General features: G+C 35.3%; 2 protein-coding genes across 4 annotated transcripts in view; one reads left to right on the plus strand and one right to left on the minus strand.

Moving 5' to 3' along the window:
- The window catches only part of LOC105829462 (putative oxidoreductase GLYR1 homolog), a 38,737-nt gene that overhangs the window by 20,765 nt on the left and 4,974 nt on the right, over nucleotides 1-12,998 (minus strand). The window contains exon 7 of the mRNA XM_028190052.2: nucleotides 12,483-12,656. Coding sequence (XP_028045853.1) covers nucleotides 12,483-12,656 — 174 coding nt within the window. The remainder of the gene's footprint in view (nucleotides 1-12,482; nucleotides 12,657-12,998) is intronic.
- LOC105835278 (leucine-rich repeat and immunoglobulin-like domain-containing nogo receptor-interacting protein 3) lies at nucleotides 468-6,234 on the plus strand. 3 transcript variants are annotated; one of them, XM_012678396.3, is made up of 4 exons: nucleotides 468-796; nucleotides 918-3,413; nucleotides 3,713-3,995; nucleotides 4,326-6,234. In XM_012678396.3, exons 2-4 carry the CDS (start codon nucleotides 1,588-1,590, stop codon nucleotides 4,977-4,979), a joined length of 2,763 nt encoding a protein of 920 aa, XP_012533850.1. In that variant the 5' UTR covers nucleotides 468-796; nucleotides 918-1,587; the 3' UTR covers nucleotides 4,980-6,234. The 3 variants fall into 3 exon arrangements, with proteins under 3 accessions (XP_012533850.1, XP_028045852.1, XP_036147490.1); XM_028190051.2 differs by having other exon boundaries at nucleotides 468-645; XM_036291597.1 differs by having other exon boundaries at nucleotides 468-640.

Here is a 12,998-nt window from a genome sequence, read left to right on the forward strand (position 1 = left end):
GTTTGACTCGTGAATGACGAGCAGCACTCTCTACACTCGCTTTAGCCTACTAGAGGCTAAAGAGTGTGTAAAGTGAGTGCTATTCATTATCTCCTCTACTTCTAGCCAGCACACTGCAACAACTTTTAATATTGCTGCTTATAAGTTAAGTTTGGGCAGGCTCATTCTAGAATGTTAAACAAATCTCAAAACTATGAATCTTATGTGGAATGGTTGGGAAGGTCCGCTCAGAAAGGTTCACGCAAGGACACAAAGTGCGTGTACATTGCATTTGTACTATTGTGACAAGGATAATATTTGGCTGCTACGCCTGAGTTATGAATTCGTAGTCTGGCCTTAGCATTGTGCTCAGTATTGCTCCTGTCTATCTGTCTTCCCCCCCCCCTCTCTCTCTCTCTCACGCATAACCTGCTTACACGGGCGTACGGACAAGGTTTGCGTCGGCGCAGATCCATCGGAGAGTCGGCAGTGTTGCCGGATTGCACGAACCGGCGCTTGTAACAAGGAGAAACCGCTCCAATAGAACCGTGGCCTGAACTCTACTCCATAGTCAGTTTTTGCATCTGATCTGCGGCGGACGGACGCGGCTAGCCGCTGAGAACGCGATATGCACGAGCATGTCGTATGACACGTGTGACAAGTAGTGTACGACTGTGGCGTTGCTACACTTGGGCAGAGATGATTATTGCTTATAATAAAAGGGGAGAGAAAGAAAGACAGAGAGCATAAGACAAAGAGGAAGAAATAGAAAGAGACAATAAAGAAGGGATAGAGACGAAGGAAAATAAACGTTTTTGTATACATATCTCATATATATATATATATATTATATATATATATATATATATATATATATATATATATATTATATATATGTGTGTGTGAAATTATTGTACCAGTTTAATATTCTTTTGTAGATCTAGATTGGTACTTTTTCCGTAATTCTCGTTTGTGCCGATGTAACACCGAGTAGAGTATACGAAACAGTACCGGCGGACACAATTATGTTACCAGTGAGACGACGACGACGACAACGACGCGCCATCAGTATAATCACCCACGCACCGTCATTATCCGTCATCGCCGTTTGCACAGCCGCCGTCGGAAGACATCTCGAAGAACCGCTCGCAAACAGTTAGACCGCTCTATTTTCGCGTTATTATCTGACCTTTTATTTCTCGGAGTAATTTATTCTGGATAGCCTTGCGAAAAACAGCATGATTAGTGGAAATAAAGAAAAAAAAAACGAGAGCACGAAAGTTCTAGATCCGTGAACACAAACGTGAACACGTGGTCAAGTGATTAATATATTTAAACTGATAGTACAGAGAAAAGAGAGAGAGAGAGAGAAAGAGAAAAACTAAGAGATAGAAAAAGTAATATGTATTTACAGATAAATAAAATCTCTGTCCTTTAGCCGGTCAATAGTTTAAGAAAGAATAAAGAGTCGACGCTGTCGGAGCTAGAGAAAGAAGCACGGCTGTAACGGACCATAGTTCGAGAAAGTATCTTCTCGTGAGAAGCTCATCCATCAGGACATGGGAGATCGCTATATCTGTGCAAATTATTATATTGCAGATTTTAGGAATGCGGGTACGGGCGGCAAGAGAAGGTGATGATTCACGATTGAGGTGGTTAATTTTTCTGATTGCGGTGGTAGCGGTGGTGGCACGAGTCGCGGGTGCACCCTCGGATACGCTGCCAATATTTACATCGGACGCGTCATCAGGAATAAAATGTCCCGATGGTTGCGAGTGCGCGAATACCAACAACGGTGGCACTCTGAAATGCACGGGACGCAGCTTCGTCAGTCTCGTCCTGCCGCAAAACGTTACGAACGTGTCGCTGAGAGATGTTCAGGTAATCGTGATTCGGGCGACCGATCTGGAGAGAACTGTCAGACTACGAAGTTTGACTTGGTCATCAAGCGGCGTCGAGAGAGTAGAGTCGGGCGCGTTTCACAATATCGTACACCTCGAGCGACTCGATTTAGGTGATAATCATATAACCGACTTGCCGTCGGACGTCTTCCATCCATTGCATCAACTTCAGTACCTGAATCTCACTGGAAACCGGCTGGCCGCCCTGTCACAACAGCTGTTCCATCATCTGGATCGCCTGCAGGAAATCCGTCTGGCGACGAATCTACTTTCCGTACTGCCTTATCAGGCGTTCACATTCGTTAGAGAGCTTGTACGGCTCGATCTCAATAATAACCGGCTGGTCTCGCTGCCAGACCATAGCTTCCAGCCGAATCGACAGCTACAAGAATTGCGGTTGGCCGGCAACCGACTGACAAAACTCCCGTCGCGACTATTCTCTGGATTGATACAACTGAAAGTGCTCGATCTCGCCAATAATGAAATCGACGCGTTACCGCGTAGCCTCTTCAACGACCTCAAGGCCTTGGAACATCTCGATCTCAGTGGTAATCCAATCGCGCATCTCGTGGATACTGCATTTCAAGGCCTCACAAGTCTACGATGGCTCGATCTGAGTCGTTTGCCGATCTCAGCGCTGCCCGGTAACATCTGGCGACCTGTCAGCAGGCTGCGAACTCTCCTGTTATCCGGAACCAAACTGGAGAATCTTCGGAATAAAAATCTGGCTGGTTTGGTCGAATTAGAGACTCTGGAGATTACGAATAGCCCGCTAAGGGAAATCGGCCAGATGACTCTGAATGAAACCCCGTCTCTGCGTAGAATCGACTTGCATAACAATGAGTTAACTTTCCTGCCAGCAAATGTGGCGCATCTAAGGTTACTGAACGAGCTGCAATTACAGGGCAACTCGTGGGCCTGTGATTGCCGTATGTTCTGGTTTATCAAGTGGGCGGAGAGCAGGGCGCAACATCTGCGTGGTACAATTTTTCAAAGCGGACTCAAGTGTGGCCACGAGGTAGGCAGCAATGTGGATATGCTGCAGACGTTACGTTATCTTGAATGTAGTCCACCGAGTCTCGTACAAACTACCAAACCTCAGCAGTATCTCCTCCTGAGTTCAGTGCTACTGGAATGCGAGTTTAGCGGAAATCCCGCACCCTCCTTGACTTGGGTGACCCCGAGCGGTCTGATACTTCATTGGGTGCCAGATCCAGGTTTTCCCGATGCGTTTGTCGAACATCCGAAGGTGCACAGCTGGTTGTCAGATCAACCGGTCGTCGATGACGGCCGTATTCGCGTCTTGGATAATGGCTCTCTTTACATCGCAACATTGCTGCGGCAGGATGTGGGCAAGTACAAGTGCACAGCGGTCAATCCGATTGCCAACGAGACCGTCTACATAACGCTGCACATGGATCCAGTTACCTTGCACAATATCAAGATCTTTAGCATCGTCGTCGGCGCGATTAGCGCAATAGTGTTTCTTCTGCTGACGTTGGCGGTACAGCTGCTACGATACTTATTCTATAAGTGAGTATCCACGTAAAATGTATTAAGAACATATATTATTATATATTATAATATAATTATTCTTGTACATTGTACCTCACAATTGTATCAAACACATATATCTTTATCGTCGGTCAATAGAGCTGTTAACAGATTGAGTGACAGTAACTGCTCGTCGAGAGCATAAACTTTGTTTAGTAAAGCGAACAAGTCGGCAGAAGGTCAGGACGCGATCGATAACTCTATCTGACGATTCCGACTTTCTATATTCCTTCTGCAACCCTTTCGTTAACGTTTCCCTGTATGAATTTCTCTTACAGGTGCGGATGCATCAGATGCTGTCTGTGTTGTAGAAACGTAGGCGTGACACCACGGGCCAAGCAGATCTACCAGATGCTCGACAACATTGAGCAATATAAGAGCCAACAGCTCGAAAAATTGAGAGAAAACTACACGCAGCAGGTACACAGAATTAAAGACAATTGCGTTCAGCAAGTGGAATGGATCCGCGATAGTTACGAGGGTCAAATGCAACATATACGAGATATACGGGACTACGGTACCAGTCATCTGACCGCGCTAAGAGATCAATACTATGATCAGGTATGATATGCCATGAGAATTTTTGCCGTGAAGCTGTAATTAGTTCAATTTCTTTTGTTATTCATTTTCTATCTGATCTACACGATCTTGTTGCAACGCGCTAAGTTATTGTGCGAAATAATAAAAAATTCATTAGTCACATTGTACCGTGCACACGTTACTTTTCAACATTGGAAAAAACGATTCTCTGTCGAAAACAAAGATAATGAAAATAAATCACACAAAACATAAATCATACAATACATCAGTCGTTGCGATAATAACACGGAATATTGTCTCGTATACAATAGATACACATCTAGCCATATCTATTTTGTTATTCTTCTGCAGGTGAAAAGAGTACGGGATTATTCCACCGGCCAGCTGAACTGGGTACGCGAGAATTATGTCTTCCAACGGAACAAGATCCGCAAGTTCAGCGCTCATCAGGTGTTGCGGTTGCGTGAAAGTTACAAGTACCAACAGCAAACGCTGGCCAAGGTGCTGGAGAACTTGCCGAATCTGTACTTCGACAACTGCCGGAGCGGCTCGTGCGGCAAAAGTGACTCTATGGTATTCGATCCTACCAGGGACGACCTCAACGACATGGATACCTATTTCAAGGCGAAGATCGACGATCTGGTGACGGGTGCGAGTCTGGAGGATGTCAACAGCGAATATTACACGCCGACCGAGTTGTCATCGACCAGTCCGCACGGTCAGAACATGATAGAAGGTATTCATATCAATTACATCGAGGAAAACGGCCCACCGCCATCTCTGGATCTGCCTTCAATATTGCCTGCTTCGACAGTGCTACAATGTATCGATGAATATAGCAGCACGTTGTCCATGTATAGAAATTGCGAGAATGACAGGCCGATATTCAAAGGCTCCAACGGTACAGTTTTGGCTAAGGAACCTCGAAGAGAGACTCCGGAAGTCTTGGGGCTTTTAGCACCTAGCAACAGTCTACCTGATCTTCCACGCGAAACTAAACTTTAGCCGGCAAAGAAATTAAAGCGCATTAAAGTGGCCAAGAATAGGTTCCTGCTATCATTTAAGTTATAAGAAACATAAGAGACAAGAAATTATTCTCATGATGGAACAGGAGTGAAACGTAATAGAATGGATTATTGTCATCCTGCGTCCGACAAGTAGCAATCGCGTCTTCGATTATCGTCATCATGCGTCCGATAAATGGGAATTGCATCTTCGATATTGAGGAGATCGCATGAAGCTTCTTCCGCTTTTAATTGCACGACTTCAAGGAGTGTTCTAGAAGACAGTTCAAGAAGATCCGTGTCAGTGCCAAGAGAAACGGGAGATTCTCTGCCAAGACCGATAACTATCGGTCGATCGCAGGGAAAAGTGTGTGCGTGTATTAATTTAGAAAAACAAAAAAAATTGCGGCCAGTTTTCAAGGACTTTCTTGATACAATCGGCCTTGTAAACTGTCCGCCTTTTGTCTAGCAACGTGTGGTTTTTTTTTCATCGGTGTCATCGTTTATGGATGACTTATCATACGAAAAGATATTTAAAAAAAAAGGGGGAATGCGAATTGCATTTCGCGACATCTCATCAACTCGGCTGTAAAATTAAAATTTCCTCTTACAAGCGATGGGAAGAAACTTCGCTTAGTTGTCAATTCCACAAGTCTTAAGATTGCGAGTTCCACAAAGGAATTATTTTCAATCTTTTCTGTAAATAGGCGTGTGCATGAAAGTTTTATGTATTCAGTGATACCGCGAGAAAAAGACGGTTTATCCTCATTGTGAGACTGAAGCGGCGAGATCGACACGGCAGCAATCGTTCGTTTTAATTGCTTTTCGTCCTTTTCATCACGATTCTCTCGCGAATAAAAAGCGACGAAAAACATAAGCGTCGGTTGCTTGCGTTTTTCTTCTTTTTTTAATCGCTTGTGTTTAGCGTAGTAGGTTACAAATTGTACGAGACATAAAAGTATATACCTATATATGGAGAAAGAAAAGAAGGAAACATACCAGAAAGTAACCAACGTACGTACTTAATTTTTTTTAAGCAATATATTTTTAATCGATCGGATTTATTGTTCGCGCGAGAAAAAAAATGAAAAAGAGGGAGAGAAAATTATAATAAAGAAAAATTATATTGACTGTTAGATCTTTCGAAGCAGCGTTTCAGAGAAAGAAAATTGTATGGATTTAATTGCAACGAAGATGCTCTTATACAAATTTTGCAATGCCCCTTTGTTGAATAAATCTTGAATCGTCGCCAAGCATCTACGTCTTAATCCCCTATCCAAATTCCATTTCGTAATTGGATTTTGCGGAAAACTAGATTAAAAAAATATATTAAAAACTTATTTTATTCTCTTTTTTTAGAGACATGTGTGCTAAACAGAAAAACAAGAATGCTAACTTCGCTAATTATCTCATTGGTAATTAACCAAGTTGCTAATTGTAAAAAATTTAATTAATACAGATTATTAACCTTGATTATTAACAGAATATCTTTATATATTTAGTAACTGTGTTAGAAAGACGAGAGCGACGATTAAAGAAAAAGATAAGAACAGTTAGAATAGTTCATCATTTATCCGATTTATATTGAACTTTTAATAAATTAATAGATAGTGCAAAAGATGCTAACAAAAAATTTCCGTTCCAAATTTTATGTGATTAAAAATTCCAAATTCTGTATGATGAAAATTCAGTGATAAATCTGAACATAAAACAATTTCAATGTAATGTAAAAATACATTTTTCATGTATATATTTTTCAAATACATTAATCATTTTTTATAATATACAGTTTTATAAATATATTTTGAAATCATCTATTTCTATTCTTAAAAAAGGATCAACATCAAATTAATTTCTTGTGTAGAAAATTTAATTGCTTTTATTTTATAGCCTTATCAAATCTAGAGTTTATTAGAAATAAATTCTGCAATTATAAAGAAAAATTACTGTTAAAAAAAGTAACAATTTTATATACAAATGATTGATTTGATATTATTTCATGAAAGTAATTTCTTAAAACTTTGTAATATACATATTAAAAAATACATTAAAAAATAATTATAGTTTATAAATTAAATGTTTGCTTTAAACGCTTTATGTTCAAATATAGCTCATGACAAAATTCATTTTTCTAATGGGCGACATATAAACTCGGAAAGTAATTTGTAAATAAAGGATATAAAACCTTGAAATAACTTTAAGTTTAAACATTTACAAACTCAGTTCACTCTTATTAGTCTCAGAATTTGTAAATTATCTTGATTAAATCGTCAAGAAAGCAGTACTTTTGTCAAAAAAAATTACGCGACAAAGGGGCACGTGCGTACCTATTATCTAAATGACTGTTGCCAATCGTAGAAACAGCTGAGTCACTACGACAACGAACACCAATGGAACGAAACGGAGAGGAAAATGACCGCGGCTAGGAGAGCGTTGACGTTATTTTTGGATCGCGTCAGCGGCGTTGCGAGAGAGATAAAATTTTATCATGCTTCTTCCGTTAGACGGTGGGGAAAGCCGCGCGCGGGATACGCAAGACGAAGCGGAACCATGGTGGAAATCGTGCAGGTCTCGACTTCGTGGTAACCGTAAGCGGAATCCTATACTATGTCGGGAGAAATCCGGGCGAGATCCAAAGAAGTGGAAATCGATATTGTCGCGGGTTTTGATGAAGTTGGAGTCAGCGTTTTCTCAGTGAAACGTTGATGTGTGATTACAGAGTCTCCATGAACATGTTTCTCAATACACCGTCTCCATCATTAGAGAAAAACAAATGCATTATTTTCCATATTACTCATGTCTTGCAGACTGGCTCTAAGATATGTGAAGAATTAATAAAGAAGTTTTTAACAGTTGTATGTATGCATAATTAATAAAAAGGTATTTGTTATTATCAGAATCTAAATATGTTTCTTATAATTTCAAAGTGTATTTTTAAATATTAATCCATAAAAACAAATTATTTCCAAAACATAAATAATCATTTGATGGTATTCCAAATCTGTAATTTAACATATATTAATTAAAAAAATATCAAAGTTATCAACTTTGATAACTCATCATTAGTACTGTCACTTACTTCACACTGTGAATGCCTAGTTCTATCTGCAAGTAAACTAGATTATAACATATAAAAATATGTTACGATTGTAAAACTTGTAATTACCACGGTATTTCTCACGGCTTTCACAGCAATATACAAACATAATAAAATTATTACGCAAACAGCATTCTCTCTGGCTCTCCTGACTGAAACACGTAAAAATATGGACATGATAAGAATATAAAGAGCAAAGTCATATAAGAGCACATGAGATGTTGTCAGATTCGAATTTCATCATATATTGTTAAATATAAAAACTTTATTTCAGTTCAATGTAAAAAATAAAATAAATTCTGATATATATCCAAATCAATTGCAAAATGCAATATCTATTTAAATAAAAATTGAATTGCTCATTCCATAGAAGTATTTTTATATAAGAACTATCATCATTAAATTTTTAATGATATCTTTTAATATTTAAAATATTTGTGTATATTTAAAAAATGTATATTTATATATTTCTTATATTTAAAAAATATAAAATATATAATTAAAAACTTGTAAGTGAATTATATTTTCATAAATTCAATAATGTTTATCCTAAAATAATTAATAAAATTTTACATTGAAAACAGTCATTATACACGAACATTTAATAAATATAATCATTAAAACATTTGTTTTAGAAAATTTTAGAAACCAATGGAGGACTTTGACTCAAACTGTTACTAAGAAAACATCTCCGCATTCATCAAAGAATACTTTTCGACTACCGATTCCCTACTTTTTAGATACACCCAATACTTACACTATAAATCGGCTAATCGGAATGGTAATAGAATACAAATAGCGCAATCGATCAACCTAATTGTACCTAGTAAATCTCGTCGATACTCGCGTACGCTAGTTCAAAGATTGTTTTCGCTCTAATTTACATAGAGCTAATTGGTAGTAACAAGATCACACACTTTGCGATTGTAAAGGCAATTCGCAACTTTATTAAGAATTTGGACAGATTAATGACTCTGCATTTCTCTTTTGCACTGAACTTTATTCACCAGATTCACCAAAGATGGTACATTTGTGTGTGCGAATACCTCGGTGTACCGCAAATAGTATTAAAATAAATCAAACGGAAATAAGAATAGGGCGATATTATTCGAAACTTACTGAAAGAAATACAACTGCGTGAGTAACAAATAGTCTCTGATAACGCTGTTCCAAATTATTCTGTTTATATATTGAAATTTTTGGCAGAGCAGATAGTTTATAATTTCCCTCCTTCCATTAATAATGGTGATAGCTAAATACTTCCCATGTTATCAAATTATCTTATTAGAATGAAAGTAACGAAAAGGAATTTCGGTGTAAAATCTGGAGAAAAGCGAGTAAGATCCCGAACAATAGGCAACAGCATACAAATCTATAATATATCAATATGATTGGCTTCTTCAACGTTTTCCAAACCTATAAATTCGCTGTAAATCCACTTTGGTGGTGAACTAAATTTAAAAAAAAAACCAACAAAATATCCACATAAAAGAGTATCCATTATAATTCAAATTAAAAAAGAAGCAATCATTTATATTAACACATTTGTACATCATATCTACAGTTTGTCTTCTCTAATTCTTCTTCTATTGTGGAGCAAATTCAATAATTGCCACTATAACTTTAATAATTATTAAAGATCAGTTTTCTTTATCTTTCGTATTTGATTAATTTTTTTACTAAAATACGCGATTTGATGAATCAATATTGTTTCGTGGTCTTTACAACATTCTCCTATTTGTGATTATATATTAATATTAAAAACAGAAAATAAAATCCGACGAATGCGTTTATCCGCCGTATTTCTAACATTAGTTAAACGGTATTATCTATTGCGAAAACTATGGCATAATGTTCTTAAAGGGAGAAACAAAACGAGGGAAACTTGAAATCTACTACGCTTAGATAATAGTTTAAAGTTTAACTAAACTACTTTTCGTCACGACACATCGAATCTTAGGCGAGAAAGAATCTTTTCTCAGTTTCCTTCGTATGTCGCGAATGCTCGTACTTATGCTTCCAGCATGTATACAAAGTCAACATTTTTACAATACAACATTTTTATACAACGTCATTTTTAAACCGCGAAGCCTTAATAGAAAGGTAACGCATGTGCAACATATGTAAATTAAAATTAATGATGCAAAAAGACGGTAATGCGGACACTGACTGAGACGTATAAAAATCGAAGTAATTGGATCAAAGTAATAGCGCGTAGTTGCTTTAAAAAAATTATTTTTCGCATTTTAGTCTATTATATCCATAATTATAATTATTATAAATAAAAGAAGGCAATATTTTTAACAGTTCGCAGAAAAAAATTAAGAGTGTGCTATTTCATTTTTTTTCATTAAAATTATAATATAAATCTTCTCAAACAACTATTTGGACGATTAAATATTTTCTGCATAAAATGCGTATTAATTTTTGCATTTTTAATTTTTTTAATAAAATGGAAAAAGAGAAAAGTTTATTGTCATCGGTCTTTCTAAGAACCAAAAATATGTTAATGCATTAAAAATTAATTATGTCATCGTGCATAAACCGAAAATTTTATCATAGATAACATTAGTGTGTATATATATATATATATATATATATATATATATATATATATAAAGAGATAGAGAGAAAGAGAAACAGAAAGAATAAAATTTATTTCAACTTTTGATTTCGCGACGGCATTCTCTATCGGAGTTAAATTGTAAAAAATAATTTTGTAGCGAAACTTTATGTATATAACATAGTATGTATCACATAGGAACGCGTTTACTTTTAGTGACGTGCAGTGAGAGAAACTTTGTTTTCTTAATATGCTAAATATCTTGAATCTCAGCTTATTTGGGACTTCCTGTGTAATTTCGATTTTGATCTATTATAACTTTTAACGAGTTTTTTAAACACTGTGATTTATGAACTTTTGAAGAATATATCAAGGGCGATGTAAATTATCGATGTAGAATGGAGTTTGCAATAATATTATCGTACATTTATTAAATGTACAACAATAAATTGTACAAGTCGCGCACAACAGAAACAGCTCTGTCCAGAGCGACTATGAAAGTATCACTTCGAGTATATAATTATACTCGTTCATATAAATTTTAATTATTTTCAAAAATACTGAAAATAAATTAGTATAATCAAAGTTACAGCAAAAGTGTTCTACAAAGAGATATTTGTTACTTAAATTTGTTATAAAAATATCGATAAAGTTATCGGATTATATATTCGTGTATTGTAGCACAAATAGTTCCTTGTGTTACAGTTCAATATTTGGAAACCAGGTACCAAAGAAGGAAAGTCTGATCGTGAAAACTCTTTTTACGCTGAAGCGTTGTTTTCATATTATTGGAGACTCATTGATTTTAATGATTTGAAAAAATCAAGCAATTCTTACGATTATCTTTGTTCAATGGTAGGAAGTTCAATGTATTTTAATACATGTAATTCTCACCGAGAAGTACCTTCTAAAATTTAATGCCTAAAAGTATTTTATCGAGCTTCCTGTCAGTAGTCTTTTTATTTTTTACTTCAAGATATTCCAAAAAATGTATTAAAAAAAAACTTTCGACGAATAACTGCAAATTAAACTGTTGTTTCCTTGTGTTGTAAATTGATAAGTTGCAAAATAAGCAAAAACAAGGAAAAAACATAGAATCGATCTACTATTCAAACATTATTCACGTTCAAAAATTAGAACTTTGTGGTTAAATTGCTTTAATGTTCCGACTGAGTGATGTAAAAGACTTAAAGCCATTTGCACAGATGAACAAAGCGAATTGTTCATCTCTGTGAAAATAATCCCAAATTATTTCTCCCGACCGAGATGACAATGTCGACGAATCGGCTCAACTTCTATCATAGTTCTCAAAATTAATAAATTTTATTGTTAATTGCGGTATTTTTCTTTGATTTCCTTCAACCTTTTGTAGACAACTTATAGCACGTAATTTATTAAGATTTAATACATCACATTAAAAAATAAAATTGCTGAGACAAATATAATTAATTTTAATAAAATAAAATTGTAATATATAATATAAAAAAGCATAAAACTATAATTAATAAAGGGGATATGTAATACATACAACATATGTATGTATATATATGTATGTATGTATATAAGAGTGTATATATATATATATATATATATATATATATATATATATATATATATATATATGGTATCAAACGTGGATCAATTAATTTTATTATTAAACTCATTCTTTATAAATGATAACTAAATATACGATTGCATCAAAATTTTCATTATTTAATTAATATATATAAACGTTATTTTTAATTATAAAATATACACTGTACTCGCCATCGGCAAAAATCTTTCGCGCATAATTTTATTTTAAAAAAATAAGAAAGGAAAGAAAAAGAAATATCAGTACATACCTTTTCTTGTGTCCGATTCCACACGATCACACTATGACCACTGTTGATCAAATTTTTCACGATACCACTGCCCATGATGCCAAGTCCAAGGAAACCAAATTTCAAATTTGATGGAAGGATATTCTTTTCCTTGAGTGTTTGCGACATCGTTTCGACATCTAAAGGTGGTGTAACCTATGAACACGGTAAAGGAATGTTATGGGAAATTAACATATAATTAATCTTAATATGTTTTCAAAGAAAAATAACTTTACAAATTTTATCATTCTATCAATTCTGAAACGTATCTTCTTCCGATGATAATTATTCCTTCCACAGATAATTTAATTAGTTAAAATTCTCGATAAATAATTATAGACAATTTCAACTATTGGACAAAATTGTAATTTATGTTAATAATAAAAATTTTTTTTATAAAAATTATTCTTTATTAATTTTTTATTAAATTCTTTTATCAATAATAAAAAATTAGACTATGCTAAATTTAGAACATTTTGGACAAATAAATTAAAAAAA

Source organism: Monomorium pharaonis, chromosome 8, assembly GCF_013373865.1.
Source record: "Monomorium pharaonis isolate MP-MQ-018 chromosome 8, ASM1337386v2, whole genome shotgun sequence".
NCBI classification, from domain to species: domain Eukaryota; kingdom Metazoa; phylum Arthropoda; class Insecta; order Hymenoptera; family Formicidae; genus Monomorium; species Monomorium pharaonis.